Raw genomic sequence first — 17866 nt, forward strand, 5'->3', positions numbered from 1 at the left:
TAGTAGTAGTAGTAGTAGTAGTAGTAGTAGTAGTAGTAGTAGTAGTAGTAGTACATGTAGGCTAGTAGTAGTCGTCGTAGTAGTAGTAGTAGTCGTCGTCATAGTAGTAGTAGTTAGTAGCAGTAGTAGTAGTAGTAGTAGTAGTAGTAGTAGTAGTAGAGCAATTAAAGATTCTCTACTAATCTACACAATCTTTGGTAGTAGTCTAGTATAAGTAGTAGTACTTAGTTATGTTTGTTATTTAATTGTTACTACCATTGTTCTTGTAACTGATTTTTTGTTTTGTTTATGTTATTGTTGTTGGTAAGGCTGTTGTTGTAGCAATAGCAATGATTCACAACGGAAGCCATGATTGTCTGCGTTATTATTTTGCTGATATATTTTCCTCACAATTTCAAGTCTTGTCTTTCCGGGAAGAGACATCAGAGGATAGTCATTATATGAAACCCACTCGTTATCGATCTTATGAGTTTACAGCAATGAGCTTGTGAGCTACTACTACTAATTATTATCTAGTTTAGTTATACAAAAAGGTATAACCTTTTCTTTAAAGTCGTCCCGATGAAAACATTAGGCTATTAGCTGGTTTTATGTTTTGGGTGTGTAAAATGAAGTAAGGGGTGGTATTTTGTATCGACACCTACAGCTATATTTTTACTGGCCAATGAAAACAGAATATTCGGACACCAGCCAATCGTCGGCATGTTATGATTTTTAGGTGGCCATTTTGATTTGAGATTTGAAACAATGTCTGCAGAGGGCTATTTCATTCAACTGTACGTTGAGTTTGTGAGGTTTTTGTTTACAAGTACGTAAACCTTGCACATAGGCCTAGCATGCTATTCCATAATTCCGAACGACCCTCCCTATGGAGTCAACTGAATAATAAGTAGAATCTAAACTTATCTGTTGAGAGCCATTCCCATTATTATTCTCAAGACTGGGCGGTTGACAGGGTTGTTTTTATAATCGTGTGTTGTGACAGAATTGTTGTGTTGCCCCGTCTATCACAGTAGATCCAGCCAGATCTAATCTAAATCTAGAATCTCTAGATCTAGATCTAGTCACACCATTCATCACTGACATTGTTCATTGCGCCTCCACTTCCTAGATTTAGATCTAATAACAACATACAAATTTCGGAAGGACTTCCGTAACGAGCGACCACCCCATCAAACGCAATAAAATTAAAGTAAAGAAGATCTAGATCTAGGCCTACCCTTACTCTTACCCTAACCCTACTCCTACCCCTACCCCTACCCCTAGCCCTCAATTCTACTCTGTCTCATAATGGTCGCTCGTTACGGAAGTCCTCCCCAAATTTCGGTGATCTTGTAGACATTGTATTGTAGAAGTCTAGTTCCATTTTATTAATTTTAACGACTCGAGTCCGAATTTTAAAAATTCTTATTCGGACTCGAGTCCGAATATGAAAAAATGTTATTCGGACTCGGGTCCGGAAAAAAGGAAGTGTCTTCGTTCTAGAGCTAACGTTCAGTGCTTCCAATTTTCCGCCATTTTTTAGTTTCCCCCACACCTTATCTGCCGATCCAATGCCCGCCGCCTCATTGATACGCCCCCCCCCCCCCCCCAATTTTCCTACTTTCTTTGTTGTAGAAAAAGGTAAAAAAAGGAGGGTTACCAGCAAACGTTAACCTTCTGATTTAGGCGCGTGGTAAAAAAAAAAAAGACCGATTCGTTCAAAGTACACCAAGAAAAAGTTGTGTTGCTGTGTAGAGCTGAGCATACAGCAACTTTTGATTCCATAGACCAGCGCACAATTCATTACGTAGATCTACGTCAAGACTAGCTTATTATTGTAATAATAATCAGTTGCCGGGGGGAAAAAGACTGACAGGTATGCGACGTTCAAAGCCCGGACCGATAGTGCCCCCCACCACCCTCCCCGACACGCACACAGCCACACGTGTGCAGGCCGCCCATCTGACCCCGACACACGCTAACGAGCCATCTTTAATTGCTTCTGATGACCTCTTGACAAATAAACATTTATTAGAAGAGTTATAACTTTTCAGGCCGGCCTCAAATTCATAAGATTAAAACTCGGCTCCTGCACAAAACGCCTTTTTGCCCGAAGTGATCCCGGTCTCTTCCCAGCCTGAGGCGAGTCACGAGTGAGGCAGGACAGGAAGCCGGATTCACGAGTCACAGGAAGTCGGAAGTGATGTCATGCTGGACAAGAATCAGAGTCCGAATAACATTTTTTCATATTCGAACTCGAGTCCGAATAATCACTTCAAATTTTAACTCTTGTCCTGTGTCAGCGTCTGTGCTGAGATGCGAATCTTATAGACAGCTACCAATTACGTCGGACGTTCCGGGCAGGCCACCGCGGTCACTCAGTGTGTACTGTTGGTGTACAGCGCGCGTGCCGGGAAACGTGTGTTTCCCCCATGAATCATGAATACCGTGGGAGTGTGTTAATAATCGGTGACTATTCGGACTCGAGTCCGAATATGAAAAAATGTTATTCAGACTCTGATTCTTGTCCAGCATGACATCACTGCCGACTTCCTGTGACTCCGGCTTCCTGTCCTGCCTCACTCGTGACTCGCCTCAGGCTGGGTAGAGACCGGGATCACTTCGAGCAAAATGGCGTTAAATTGTGCAGGGGCCGAGTTTATCTTTTATGATTAATTTGAGGCCGGCCTGAAAAATTATAGCGCTTCTAATAAATGTTTATTTGTCAAGAGGTCATCAGAAGCAATTAAAGATGGCTCGTTAGCGTGTGTCCGGGTCGGATGGGCGGCCTGCACACGTGTGGCTGTGTGCGTGTCGGGGAGGGTGGTGGGGGGCACTATCGGTCCAGGCTTTAAACGTCGCATACGCGTCAGTCTCACCACCCCCTGGCGACTGATCATTATTACAGTAATATAAGCCAGTCTTGACGTAGATCTACGAAATGAATTGTGCGCTGGTCTATGAAATCAAAAGTTGCCGTATGCTCGGCTCTACACTGTAACACAGCAACATAACTTTTTCTTGGTAAAAAAATCGAGATGACACAGAAGAGGTCTTTTTTTTTTACACAGCTCATAATTATATGCAGGTGCCAGGTGATCTGCTAATTTTACCTTTTTCTACAACAAAGAAAGTGGGAAACATGGGGGGTGTGGGGGCGTATCAATGAGGTGGCGGGCATCGGATCGGCAGATTAATTGTGGGGGAAACTAAAAAATGGCGGAAAATTGGAAGCACTGAACGTTAGATCTATAGAACGAAGACACTTCCTTTTTTTCCGGACCGTGTCCGAATAACATTTTTTCATTTTCGGACTCGAGTCTGAATATGAATTTTTTTTATTCGGACTCGAGTCCGAACATGAAAAAATGTTATTCGGACTCGAGTCCGAATAATGGCGATGATGAAAATAACGCTCTAGATCTATCTTTCTCATAGCTTTCTATATTTATAAAGTGTTACAAACACATGAATAACCCCCTCTCACAAGCTGATTCGGTGTCAAACAAGACAATCACAAAGAGAACGCGCTATTTTTGTCCCTAACGTCATTTGTTTAAACTTCCTACACATGCTGCACGTTGTGTTGCAGTCTTTCAATCAATATAATAAACATAATAAATATGACAGATAAGCGGGTTGGATTTGTAATGCGTTGCAACGTTGTGGGTTCGCAAGTTGTAGTCTTACAAAGAAAAAACTTGGAAAACAAGAACAAAACATCCAACTCATCGAAAAGGACGCTAAAGAATGAAAGAAGGGCGCCAAACGGAAGTAAGTAGTTTTTAGCCTCGGCTTTGCGGAAAGCCCTCGTGATTTTCCGTAAATCTCCGAGAAATGCCGATCGCGCACGTGAGCTGTCGCAGACTTACCCGGAGGGGTGCGTCACAAAATACTATCGAATCTACTAATAATTTCTTCAATTTTCGCAAATTAGGGCTAAAGCCGATGTAGAAATGAGTATCGCTTAGTCTGAGCATAAAAACTTGCATTCATTTTGCTTTTGGAAGTAAATTTAGCACTTCACGTTGAGTCAAAATATAAGGCTTACACCCGCGATTTACGACCACCATTTCGCTCTGTCCGTTGCCGTTTCAAACCGGCGCTCCATTTCGTTTTTTTCACTCGTCACATTAGATAAATCATTAGAAAAACATACTACTTGGGTGTTCTAGCCATTTTGGGCGAAAATCTAGCATAATATGCCATTTAAAACAAAAATTGTCAGACTCGCAAACATCGGGAAACGCTGTAAGTCTCAATACTCACGTCCGCAACCCTGTTACGCAAAATATCAAACGAAATAAACAAAGTCAACACTTGCTTTTTATTCACGTGTTTATTGGGCACATAAACAATCAAAACAACACAAATTGAACACAAAACAGTACAACAGGAGAATTTTATTAAAAAAATAAACCCTGTGTTGTCTCTCACACCCTTACCGTGAAATCTGCCGCATGCTTATTGACTAAATCGTCAATGTCAATGTTAAAGAATAGGTCAAACAAGATGGCTGTTACTATAAATATCGGCCAATGGCATACTCCTAACGTTCTCTAACTATCCACTTGTAAAATAAATGCATTGGTAGTAGGAATGGAACCAAGCTAATAAGTTTACGGAAAGCGAAGGCAGGCACAGCAAAACTGCTGTGGGCGATAAGGCCTTGCTCGCTCAGCGCGGGGAACATGACTTCGATCCTCTTCCCGTGTGCGGAACCAGCAACGCTCGACAAATTGAAATAAAAGTCGTTCGAAGAAACTAGGCAGAATGGAAGAAGACCAAGGCGGGAAGAGGGGTGGGAGGGTGTGAAAAAAAGAAGCAAAAGGGAAAAAGGTAGGGGGTGAAGTGAGCAAGATCATTCTTCGAGCTACATTCAGGGTGCCAGGAATGTAGCCTGAAAACTACGTTCACGGCGCTGTGAATGTAGCCACTGCGTACATTATTGAAAGTGGATTCTCTCCTATTCTTACTTTTCCTCCCGTCTTACACTTAGCTACCAGGTCTCCATTTTCTACAATATAATTGGAATTAGAATATGGATGTCCTGAATGGCCTTCACAAATTATTCTTAGCCTATATCAACTTCATTTATGTCGCAAATTAATAGTTTAAGAAGTATTTGATTCAATGGTTTTTAATTAAAGAGCTATCACACTTTAAAACGTAGGCCTATCTAACAGCGTGTAGTAATTTGTGCGCTTTGAACCAGTCAAGTAGAGTTGGGGCGAGCGGAGAGACGGGTTCGTTACTCGCGGACTCAGTCAGAGCGAGTGGGTAACGGACGGCCATGCGAGCGAACTGCGAACCTCAAGACAGTTCATTTTTTTTGGTCCGCTCCACAATTTTACTCTCTCAGCGAGCAGACTGCGGACCTCAAGTCTCGAGTCAGTTCGTTTCTTGGGTCCGCTCCACAATTTTATTCACTGAGCGGGCGAGCGAACGGACGAACTCTAGCAGTCGAGATACTCGATGCGAGGTTAGACCCGTCGTCTATTGTTTGTTAATTAGGCCTAGTGTTTCAAGCAATTAGCGGTGCCACAGCGAGTGAGAGAGGCTGGTGACGTAGTGCTTTGTGTGTAACCTTTCACCTCGTGTGAGGTCTCACTCTGTACATTGTAATTATCGCGAAGGCGAAGTTTAAATAATTCCCAGAGGCCTTTGGGGGGGTGGGGGTGGTAGAGAAATTTCCGTCATGAACGTCTAGCTGCAATGTGGGGCAGGAGGGTGATTTTTTTTGAGGGGAGGGGGGGTGTAAACTTGTAGTATCATATATGCAATGGAAGGAGTCGCTCCCCGTCCGCCCGCTCGTTTGCGGGTAGTGCCGGCGAGTAGTTCAGTTCATTACTCGCGGACGCTGATTCAGCGAGCCCGACCCAACTCTAACCCATACCCATACCCCTAGCCCTCTATTCTACTCTGGCTTATAGTGGTCGCTCATTATGGAAGTCCTCCCGTGGAAGCAGTGTGAATGACTGACTGAATGAGACAGCAAGGTTGCCTGTGCATTTAATAGTAGAGGCCATAGAAGAGGCTACCTTTTACTTTTAAAAACGTAATTTTTGATGAAACCGGTTGTTAGTTTAGTTCTATCACTTTTAACTTTTTATCTCATTTTTTGTCTTATCCACAGCCTCTGATTAGCCTGGGTTACTAAATTTCATTCTCGAGTATTTGCCAAGACTCCAAGATGAATGGGCCTACTGGTTTTACTGCCTCTGGTAACTACTCAGATGAGTTTATAATGCCGTATGCTTTAAATAAAAGTCACTAGGTGACATGACTAACTTTTACCTTTATAGTTGTATGTCAGCATGTTGCAAAGGGGTTAAGATTTTGAGGGGAAAAAATGCAAAAGATATTTTTGCGCCAACTCAGCCTCTTGGGCATGAATCAAAAGCCAATGTGGACTTGATGATAATTATCAAAACATTATTGAGAGGAAAGCATTGCTGTGATTTCCTTCTTTTTTTCTGTTTCTTGTGAGTCATTTAAGAAATAACACATGATTATAAAAAGTACAATTTTTAGGAACATTTCTAAAAGTGTTTTGCTGTCTTCGTTCGTTTTGTGAATGCAAGTGATCATTTTTCTCCACTATCTCGACTGATCATCATTTGTGAGTTATGAAAATGTTGTCATCTTTTTCACAGGACCAAGTGCTATCTCTCTGAATTATAAAGAACAAATGGAAAAGATAGCTGCAAATGGAAACCGCCCAGAGGACTGGAAAGAGTACATTGATCTCATAAAGGAACGAATTGATTTATTGGATGAATCCAGGAAGAACAAGACGCTGGCATACTTGTACTATAATGCTTTCAAGGTAATACTACATTCAGTCCTTGAAGATTCAAGAATACAAGTGGGTGGTTGACGGGTGCTCTGTGTGTGGTTTGTTCCCTATTTCTTAACAAACATCAGCTGCCATCCTGTAGGTTACTCTCTGGTAACATCTCTAATCTTCTGGACTCAAATGACTTTATAATTGTGTTGCCAGTGCCGGAAAATTCTAAGTTAAACTAAAACAAAAATGCATACGTGTACTAACCCCCCGAGGCGGTGCTACTGGCTGGTGTCTTTTGGCCATTCCCGAAGGGGAGACATTTACATGTTCCTATGCACCATAGACTTGTAAATGGGCTGATTCATCGATGTCATGCTCATTACTGTGCCTGAACTGCAACAGGGGACTGCTGCTTTTTTTCCCCTTATCCTTACATCGTCATTTTTCCTCTACTTCTTTTGTATGTTTGTCGCACTCTTATGAGTGGGTGGTTGGTGGGTGCTCCAGTGTGGTTTGCTTCTTCTTTCCAATCAAACATCTTATCGTTTTTATCTACCCTCCTTTTTGTGTTTGTTACTCTATTGTAACACCTCTTATCTTAGGCACTTATATGACCTTATATTGTGCTGCAAGTGCCGTAAAATACTTACCAAAACACATCTTGTGACCCACTATTTCCGTGGTGCCTTGATAGTCGAAGCAGACTTTGTGCTGTTGAAGCTAGAAAGGTGAGCAGAGTACTCCTGATTCCTTGTAAGTGTAAGGACCTCTCTGTTGACATCCACCTCTTGGCGCTCTGTATGACCTTATGCAGTTGCGAGCGCCGTAAAACCTCTACTAAAACTAAAACTAAAAACGTGTACTAAAGTGTACTTATCAGACTTGTCCAGTTGCTCTCTATCTCCCCTCTCTTGCTGCTCTGTTTGTGAATGATATGTCAACTGTGGCGACTTTTCTGCCACGCCAACGCCAATACGGTAACGGGGCTGAACTACAAATGTAGCTTAGTTTATGCGTACAAACACACACAAGTTTATCCCATACACAATCTAAAGAGTTAATAGGTTGAATAGGTTAAACAGTGATCTTTCCCCTTATATTTTTTATGTACCTGTGACCACACTGTGGTTAGTCTGAACTGCTTACTCATGATAAAGGATAATTTTGGCACGAGCATAGTTCTATTGAACAAAGCAGGCTGCTTGACCACAGCAAGACATCACTTTATGTGGGTCTTTGTCAACAAATAATTTAGTGATAGTCAATAATACCATTGTTACAGGTTTTTTTTCCTTTAGAGCCTTATTTATTGCCTTAGAACAGTGAAACAAGACAGTCCATTTCCATTCTCATTCATTGTTTGATTAGGTCTTGATTCTTTATACTATACATACATGAAGAAAGTATCTTTGCGCGTCAAATTTTAGCCTAAGATCCTGCGAAAATTGCCTTCTTCTTTCTGTCTCAGGTCATTCCAGAATCCTGCAAGTCTCTGTCTCGAGCACAGCTCCTGGTTGATTATGCAGAGTTCAAAGGGTAAGTTTCGCTTTGATCATTTGAACAATACTTCATTTAGTACAGATGGAAGATATTTTTCAGAGTTCAGTAAGTGGGTTGATTTGAAATTTTGAGGCTTTCAGGATGAATATTAAAGGAACAGTTTATTCAGCTAAAGGTAGTCGTTTCCTGCCTTTTTTTGAATTAGAGAAACCTTTGAGTGGTCATCGAAGTTTGAAGTAAAACATTTTTTTTTCCAAATTATCATTACTCAGATCTGTAAATTTTCTTGCTTCTAGTTATTTTCCGGGGGCTCTCGTGGCCTAGAGGTTAAGGTGTTGGCCTCTCATTCAAAGGATCCGGGTAGCGACCGAAAAATTATATTTTCTAAAATTGTCTCCTTTCACCTCCTTTCCTGCTCTCTAGCAATATTCTGTCGTCTGCTTTCGTCTCCTCTTTCTGCTCCCACCCCCTCACCTCCTTTGCCCCCTACTCTGGGCTCCTGACTCTTTCTGCAGCCTTTCTACTGCTACTCCTTGACTCCTTCTTACAGCTGTCTTTCTGCCACCCCCCTGATCTTCTGGTAGGAAAGATCTACACCTAGCCTTCTCGGATAAGGGCGAAAAATCTCGGAGGGCCTGTGTGCAAGTTGCGCACGTTAAAGATCCCATGGTGGTCTAAAATCGATAAGAGTAGGCTTCGTCCGCCACCCGGGCAAAAATCTAAATTTCTTACCAACTAAAAAGTATTAGGTGTGTCCCGCGCGCTCATATGACCTTATGCAGTTGCGAGCGCCATAAAACACTTACCAAAAAAAAAAAAAAGTTATTTTCCAACTTACCAGATTTTTTCTAGCATGGTATTCCCTTTTCCAACATTTTTATGAAGACTGAATTGTGACTACTGAAACTGGATATTAGAGGAAACAGTTAATTTCTTGACTTACTGTTGGAATGTTTCAGTGTATACATGTAAACTTGACAGGCAAGCAGAATTAGTTGGATTTATTGTGCTTATTTTATCGTGCAGTTATTTACTTCATATTCTTGCTGTTTTTGTGATGAGCATACTTTAAAAAAAAAATAGTTTGGCTCTAATAATGGGAACAGCTACTACTTGCAGCTGTAGTGCTCAAATAAATACAAGAACTTTTAGGCAGTTTTTTTTTTTCTTTGCCTTCTTAACGTCAATTACATACAATGTATGTGTTATGCTATATTCATGTTCACTACTATATTCTTAACTTTTTTTTTCCACATTTTCATCCTGACTTGTCCTTTGACGGTGTAGGCAGCAGGATGAAGGTGATGCGGAGAAGTTACTGTCTCTGGGCCGCAGGACTCTCCGGCATCATTCTGTGGTTCATATTGCTTGTGCAGAGTTCGAGGTGAAGAGAGGTATGTTATCCTGGTATGCAGACCTGCCACTCATCCCGATTTCAATCGCGTGCATCCTGATTTTTTTGTTAGACATTTGGACAAACAAACACAGAGGATATATACACATGTTGTATGCATATATATATATGGACACCCCTGGAAAATTTTTAAGCCAGCTTGGCAGTGGCCTTGGTCATTTGTTGTTGAGCCAGATTTTTTTCACCAGATCCCTATTTCTTTTTACCCTGAGATCCTGACATTTAGATTTCATAGAGTGGCAGGTCTATGTTATGTCATGTCTGTGCACATAAGCATTCTCTGGCGTTTAAAAGATTTTTTAAAAGATTTTCATTTAGCCTCCTTGAAATCATCATATTTAGACTGATTCAAATAACACAATTTTTTTAACGAGTTTTTTCCTGCAATTTTTTAGAGTGTAGAGGGGACTAATCTAAAGAATGACTATTGCATTCCAAAAGAATTCCCACTACCATCCCCCTTTCTTTTTTTAACAATATTTTTGTGACCTTTTTTTACTGCACTTTTACAGGCTTTTCTATTCTTTGACTTCTTTTGGCGGCATGCATTTGCAGTGCTGGAGTCTAGTCCTGGTGGAATATGACCATTAACGTGCCAGCTGGTTTTAATTAAAACTCAACTCCAGGTAACAAGACTTGCAACTGTAATGTTTAGAGATTAAAAAACAAAATAAAGTGTCTCTGATTTTTGCAAATTTGATTTTTCTTCCTGTCTCAGGGAACACGGAGAAAGCCATCAAAATCTTGAAACAGGCCCGTTCCATTGGCTCTGTACCCATGGTGGACATCAATGTGGCTCTTGAGCGAATCAAGGAGGGGAAAATGAAACTGACAGACAGTGCGAGCAAGAGAAATCTAGGAGGTATTGTGTTCGTCTGATGCATGCCACTCATATACAGTTGGCCTGGGTCTGGTGTTCAGATTTACAAATGTAAACCTTTTGAGCACATTGTAAAAAAATGTTGGATCTATCATTTTTTTAATGGAAACACAGTTTGGTCAAAAAAGTGACTTTTGTCATTATCAGCCTGTAGCTCAAAACGGTCTGGGGCGACTTTTGGTACCTTTTTCTAGGCGCACACACATATTATGCGACGAATTATGGTGGTTAAGTGTGCTCCTGTTGGCATTGGTTGATTGAAGGATGAAAATTGATACATTAGATTTAGTGCCTCCGGTTTGTACAGGGAACAGGTGCGGCTTTATGTTAACTTTTTGAAAACTTGTTTTGTTTGTCTTTCATCTTTGTCCCTGGAGGGACATACAGTGTTGCTTCTTGTTAGTCATATACTTTGAGTATTCATATGTTGTCACCCTTTCATAAAGACTGCCTAGCCCCCAGAATATCCATTTTTAAAAGATTTGATGAATTGATTGTAAATTATCCATTTCATCTCAGTCAAAGACAGGTCTGAATTTTGACTAGAATTACTTTTAAAATATTAGAAATTAATCCGGACAACCCACTGGCGTGGGTGGTTGGCGGGTGCTCTGGTGTGGTTTGCTCCTTCTTTCCTATAAAACATCTATCGTCCTTCTCTCTCCTACTCCCTTTTTGTGTATGTTACTCTCTTGTGAGACATCTATTCTTTGCCACTTATATGACCTATTGTGTTGCAAGTGCAGTAAAACTCTTACTAAAACTAAAAAACAACCCACTGGCGCATCATCATCATCATAATCATTGTTGCTATTCTCACCCTGGGTCTGGGCATAGGCCACGGACAAACACTTCCACCTTTCCCTATGCTGGGCTAGCCTGTTGATGTCATTTCATGTCGTCCCACTTTTCTGTACTTTGATTTTTGTGACTCTTATCCAGGTTCCATGACTGCATGATGAAACAAAATGTATTTTGCTTTTCCTGTAAATCTTCTCTGCTTGGGGTCATATTGTAAGAGCGACAATGATACTCTGTCAGCGGTAATTTTTGTTTAGCAGCAGGTTGAAGTGATGAAAATAAAAAAAATATCTATATGTGATCTTTTCCTTCTATGACATCTATGCATACACACACACACACACTTACACACACACTCTCTCTCTCTCTCTTTCTCTCTCTCTCTCTCTCTCTCTCTCTCTCTCTCTCTCTCTCTCTCTCTCTCGCTCCCTCCCTCCCTCCGTGTCAACATGTTTGAATGATCTTTACATCCATTAATTTCAGTGATGGGTTGATTTACCTGTCCAACTGAGATGTAAGGTGTCTCTTGTAGTTCCGCCACAAAGTGCAACTGCAGCTTGAGAGTATGGCAAGTTCTCTACCCTTGTGTAATGTTTGTTATTTGTTTGTACCCACAGCTACATGGCAAAGTCCTGACAGTGGTAGGGAAAGTTCCGGAGAATGCAGTAGTTTACAGCTTAGCGGTTACTTTGAGTAAGTGGAGAGATGCTAGTTTTTTTGGGGGGGTTTTCTTTTTCATTTAGATTATCCATAGGGGGGCAGTAGGCGGGTGCCCTTTTGTGGTGTGCTCCTTCTTTCCCATCAAACATCTGTTGTCCTTATCTCTCCTCCTTCTCTGTGTATGTTACTTTCCTTTTACACCTCTGATCTTCAGCATTTATGTGACCTTTTTGTGTTGCAAGTGCCATAAACTCTTTAAATTAAACACTGAATGATGCTCTTAGCGTTAGTTGAGAAATCGCATAACCATGGAAGAACGCTGTCAGCATTTATTGGCTTATCTCCTTATCTTTCATTATTTCTTCCTGACTTTTTACTCAACAAAGACATAGTATACCTTCATGGGTCCTAGATTTTCAGCTTCGGCACATGGAATTAACTTTGATTTGACGTATGGCATGACAATCTCTCTCTATAATATATCCTGGATGGTTTACATAGGCCGTATTGATGAGTTTGACGAGCAAAAAACTGCACGCACACACACACACACACACACCAACAACAACAAAAACAAAAATTCACTGTAAATGTGTTCAAAATGGCATGTTGAAGGCCAAAGAGTAAACTGTACTTACTAATGCTGAATTAAACAGATCATCCTCCTGTGTCTCTTCTCATCCTTTGTTTCGTTTATTGTCGCATGCCCTTCCCCATATGTTTAGGTTCCTGTTTCCGTAGTTCGTTTTTGGGGGGGGGTTTTCTCCTTGGGTGGGTGGTAGATCCTCCTTCTTTTCCGTGGGTGGCTGGCGGGTGCTCTGGTGTGGTTTGCTTCTTCTTTCCTATCAAACATCTATCGTCCTTATCTCCCCTTGTTCTTTTTTATGTTTGTTACTCTCTTGTAACACCTCTAATCTTCTGGCGTTCATATGACCTTATGCAGTTCCGAGCGCCGTAAAACCTCTACTAAAACAAACAACTTCTTTTCCACCTGTTATTAGTTCAATGTTCTTCTTTTTCTGCATCCAAACTTCTCCTCTTGTCAGGCAGTCTGCTCCTCCTTTTTCTTATTTTGTCCTTACATGCCACCTATTGAAATGGGGGACATTTTTGTGCCGACTCATAACAAACTACATGACCACACAACTCCTGTCTTTGGGTGGTTGGCGGGTGCTCTGGTGTGGTTTGCTTCATTTTTCCTACCAAACATCTTGTGGTTCTTATCTCTCCTCCTTTTTTTGTGTTTGTTTCTACCTTGTAACACCTCTAATTTTCAGCACTTATATGACCCATGTTGAAAGTTCTTTAAAACTCTAAAGGGGAGAAGTACACTCCCGGGAAAAAATTCTTAAAGAATGACTTTTATTCACTTTCATGTAGTTGTGCAAGAAGAAGTTCATAGGTAAATAGGATGTACTAAGGTGAATTTGTTGATTTTTTCTGAAAAATGGGTCTCTGTGCGGCCATCTTGGATTTTCAAACCAGTTTCTTAGTGCAGAAGAATTTCATAGAAAATATTGAAACTACAGCCTGAAATTTGGCACACAAGTGCAAACCTATATGAACTGTGGATCTATGTGAGGTTTTTGACCTATCTTTAAAAGTAAAAAAGTGAGCCCAAAATTAGTGGACCCCCGAGAGTCAGTTTACGAAACTTAAGATGTGTGACAAAAAATTTGAATATTTCCACAAGGTACCAATATTTTCCAATTTCCTCACATAGATTCCCAGAATAGACCTTAAAGCACTTGTATGACAAATTTGCCCTTTCACCAAGGAGGTCACATATGCCAAAAAGCAGATTTTGAGAAAAACAAATTTTAAAAAGGATTTTTAGTGGACTATGCACTTTTCAAATATCCTTTGAGGTCATTTAGGGTGTTTTTTCTACTGTTTTGTTATTGTGACCTGATGGAACAGATGTCGAAGGATGATTTTCCGAAAAAAACAAAAGTTCGATAGTTTGAAAAATTTTATCGATATTCTTTGGGATCGCCGACCCGGCTCTTCCCTTAAAGAAACAAAAGCAACTCCTGTCTATTCAACTCTGTCGTTACAGCTCTCTTGCTTGTGATACTTGTCTGTTTCAGAGGGAGCCGAGAGTGTCTGCAACAAGCTCTTCCAGGCTGCAAGTCCAACACACAAGAAGTTCAGCAGGGTCTGGACTACATCACCCAGTGTGTCCAGGCAGAGGGTTCGGACCTGTCAGCGCAACCTGCCGCGGCTTCACACCAGCATGTGGGGCTCCCCCAAACCCCGATATCACGGCAGCCCCCAGACCCGCCCCACCTTCTGTCAAGCCACTACAAGGATCTGTCGTTTCTTTGCTGGAGGACTCGGAACCCCTCCAGTATGCATCCCACTTCCTCGTCGTCGTCCGCTCTCGCCTCCACCCCAGCACCAGCACTGCCAGCCTCGTCCCTGGGTTTCTTGTCTTCATCAACGCCATCGTCAGCATGGGCACCCGGTCAAACCGCGGGTCCCTCGTCTCACCTGTCGAGGCCTGAGAGATCCGCGCTGTCATCTGAGAATGGTCAGCCCGTTGGGGAGAGCGGCACGGCTAAGCGGAGCCTCCACCACTTTCACAGCATCCCAGACATGCGCTCAAAAGCCGCTAGTGCTGTCAAAGAACCAGCAAGGTAGGCTGCGGTGTACATTTTTTTTGTGGGGGGAGAGGATTGAGGTTTTTGGAGTGTTCTCCCTCTAAACCCAAATTTGGTTTCAACGAACCCTTCAATGCTGTAAGATTTGTTGTTTTAAAACCGAAGGACCTCCCGTACAGCTGAAAGTTAGTGGCGAGCCATAGGAATTCATGAAACAACCTAAGGTCAAGAATTCCTCTTTGGGGATTCAGATCAGTTACCCTCACTGTTTGGGGGGGGGGTTATTACATCGTTTTTTGCTTTTTAAAAAGTCAGGATTACAGAGCTGCCTGTTCAAGGGGAGAGGATATTTTTTTCACAGTGAAGTTTAAAAGGTTTAAAAGGTACAGCACTTGAAACCCTCATTGTTCTTTACCTAGATCTCATGTGTGAGAGCAGCTCTTTACCTATAATTTCCCCTTTCAAATTCAGTAAGATTGGGCCTTGGACTGACTTTCAATCTCCCATTATAGGAAAGAGACATATGGCTGGAGAGCCATGATGAGCTGAAAGAAAGGTGCGTAATTATAATCTTCATAACGTTCATTGTCTTTTCCCCTCGACAACCCCTGCACAGGAAGCCAATTGGTCGAGGGATTCCCCCACGCCGGGTACCGAAGACACTCCACGAAGAAAAGGAGAGCAATGATGATAAGGTTGGAGAAATCACAGTGTCTGCGTTTGAGCGTTTGGACCTTCCGCCTAAATCTGCCACCATCGACTGCTGTAAGTTGGCCAAAAGGAATGGACTTGATCATTCTTTCTGCTACTCCGTTTCTGTTCTTCAGTAATGTTTTATTTTGTAACTTATGGATGCAATCGTAAACTTAATCCACACTATGAGCTCTTATTTACATTTTAAAGATCAGTTTTTTCTTCTTTTTTAAAATTTGCAGTGATGATGAGTTTCGTAAAGCAGGGTGATGTTTTTTTGTTGGTTTTTTTTCCCCCCTTCTTTTGCTTCTCCAAAAATAATCTTATTGCAAATTACACGGTGAGTAAAATGCTCAAGAATATCTATTAGAGTTATATTTGTACTGGCATGTTTTGTGCTTACTTTTTTTTGTAAATACCTTTTTTTTCCAAAGTGTAATCTATATTCATGTTTTGCTTATATGCATGTCTTAATGGGACTATCTGCCAAAACTATTTTATTTAGTGATACTTCAAGGCGTTTGTGAATTAAGAATGAAGAATCTATTACAACACTGATTTTGATTTTTAATCATTTTCAAGTTTTTAAAAATAGTGATTAAAAAAAATATTTCAGTAGTAAGTTTCTAATTTGTTGTAGTAATGTTTTTCCTCTAGTGTTGTTAGTGCCTTTTTGCCCATCTTTGTGTCAGTATAATTTTTGTAGACCATCAACATTTAGTAGTGGTGTTGAGACTGCTCGATACTGATTCGTTATTGTGGATTGCTGAAGGTCCGATTGAAAAACGACAGGTCGGTTTACGAGCAGTGGGTTAAATGATTCACAAATACCATACACTATAGGCCCTTGGTATTCGTCCGTTTTTCACCCCGATTTCGGCACATTGAGTTCTCGTGAAACCCCAATTTGTAGTTAGTTACAGTGAAAACTCAACAATAACAAGTAGAGGTCAACTAACAAAAATTTGCAGAGGCTTCCAAGTACAGTATTTAGTTATTTTACTGAACTTATCTGAACAAATAAGTCTTAAAAATCTTTTTCGTGGGTGGTTGACGTATGCTCTTGGGTGGTTTGCTCTTTCTTTTCTATCAAAAATCTTATCTCTCCTCTTTTTTGTTTTTCTTTCTTGTAACGTCTCTACACCTTCGGCATTTATATAACCTTGTTGTGTTGCACATGCCGTAAAACTCTTACTAAAACTAAAAACTGAAAATCCTCATCGATAGTGAATTTGTTATTAATAAGTTTATTGTATCACTTACTCAATTGCAGCTGGACTCAAATCAGAGAATACAGAGAGAGAAAACAGCAAGCTTCTATCTGGACATGGAGAGCAGATAGTGAACTCGTCAAGAACAAATGAACCTTTCGCCGCTTTTGCTGCTGATCCTACAGCCTCAATGAACACTCACTCTACAGTGAGGCAGCCACCAAGCACAAATCTGTACGATGCACACAGAGTTGTAAATCCTTGCGCCAAAGACAGCAGTGATTCAAGCAGTAAAGCCAGCGAGTTGAACGAGAGGGATAAAATCCCATCAACCCACATAAGTGCCTCATCTTCGACAGAAAAGTGTCCCCTATCCAGAGACAGAAACAAAACTGGGAACAAGGAGAACTTTGTTGCTATGAATACCGACAGAAATATGGATATAGTGAATGAGAATAGAATTCTCTCTCCCCTGAAGCAAAACAGAGTGGAACCACCAGTCCTTGCGCCCAAGCTGCCGGATGAGATTTTACCTTCTGGAGATGGCCAAGCAAAGATAAACAATGCTACATAGTAAGTCATTGTACTGGGGTCCCGCTGATTAAAAAATGTCCCAATGATCATTTCCCGCTTTTAATATGGGTGGTTTTCTCCTTCTCTTCTGACGAACATCTATCGCCCTTATCTCCTCTTCTTTTTTTTTGGTGTATTTTACTCTCCAGTAACACCTTTAATTTTCAGTGCTTAACATGATCTTATTGTGTTGCAAGTGTCTATAAACTCTTCTAAACCTAAAACTTCTTTATATAAATTTGACAAAGTTTGGTGCAGCAGTCAGTTCATTTTACAAGTCTAGGAAACTCGTAGTGAAATTGGCGGGATGCAGAAATCTTTTCGTTATCTATAAATTTCGCTATGCACTGGGTTCCCAGTCAAATGGGAAAAAGCCAGAAATTTCATTTTCAGATTTCCCAGTCGGGATACCCCCCATAAAATAAATGGAAACGAAAATATACTGGAGAAAGCCAGGAAATCAAAGGGCTGCCAACAATATTTGGCGGAATCGTTGTTTTCTAATTTAATAAGAGAAAAAAAATTCAATTTTACAGAAATAAGATTGTAACACCCTTCCCCTGATTCCGATTTAAAGAAATGTATTTGCTGTTTAGCTCTCCCAACCCATCCCCACCTTCCCAGCGTATAAGTTAAGAAAAGTCAGATCCCGACAGTCTACGTCACTACGTCAAGTGTAGCTAACACCCTCTGTGCACTGAGCCCTAGTCGCTTAGTAACACTTTGCCCTTAGAAAATAGTAGCTGGGAGAATTTAGAA

At 41.0% G+C, this 17866-nt stretch overlaps 1 protein-coding gene across 1 annotated transcript in view; it reads left to right on the forward strand.

The window, feature by feature from the left end:
* Window positions 1-138: 138 nt before the first annotated feature.
* Window positions 139-17866, forward strand: part of LOC101850751 (dual specificity protein kinase Ttk) — a 29593-nt gene continuing 11865 nt past the window's right edge. The window contains exons 1-10 of the mRNA XM_005107901.3: window positions 139-808; window positions 6119-6206; window positions 6639-6811; window positions 8241-8308; window positions 9560-9666; window positions 10405-10548; window positions 11985-12060; window positions 14118-14666; window positions 15247-15395; window positions 16597-17107. Coding sequence (XP_005107958.1) covers window positions 6176-6206; window positions 6639-6811; window positions 8241-8308; window positions 9560-9666; window positions 10405-10548; window positions 11985-12060; window positions 14118-14666; window positions 15247-15395; window positions 16597-17107 — 1808 coding nt within the window. The 5' untranslated portion in view covers window positions 139-808; window positions 6119-6175. The remainder of the gene's footprint in view (window positions 809-6118; window positions 6207-6638; window positions 6812-8240; window positions 8309-9559; window positions 9667-10404; window positions 10549-11984; window positions 12061-14117; window positions 14667-15246; window positions 15396-16596; window positions 17108-17866) is intronic.

This window comes from Aplysia californica, unplaced genomic scaffold (assembly GCF_000002075.1).
Source record: "Aplysia californica isolate F4 #8 unplaced genomic scaffold, AplCal3.0 scaffold00641, whole genome shotgun sequence".
NCBI classification, from domain to species: Eukaryota; Metazoa; Mollusca; class Gastropoda; order Aplysiida; family Aplysiidae; genus Aplysia; species Aplysia californica.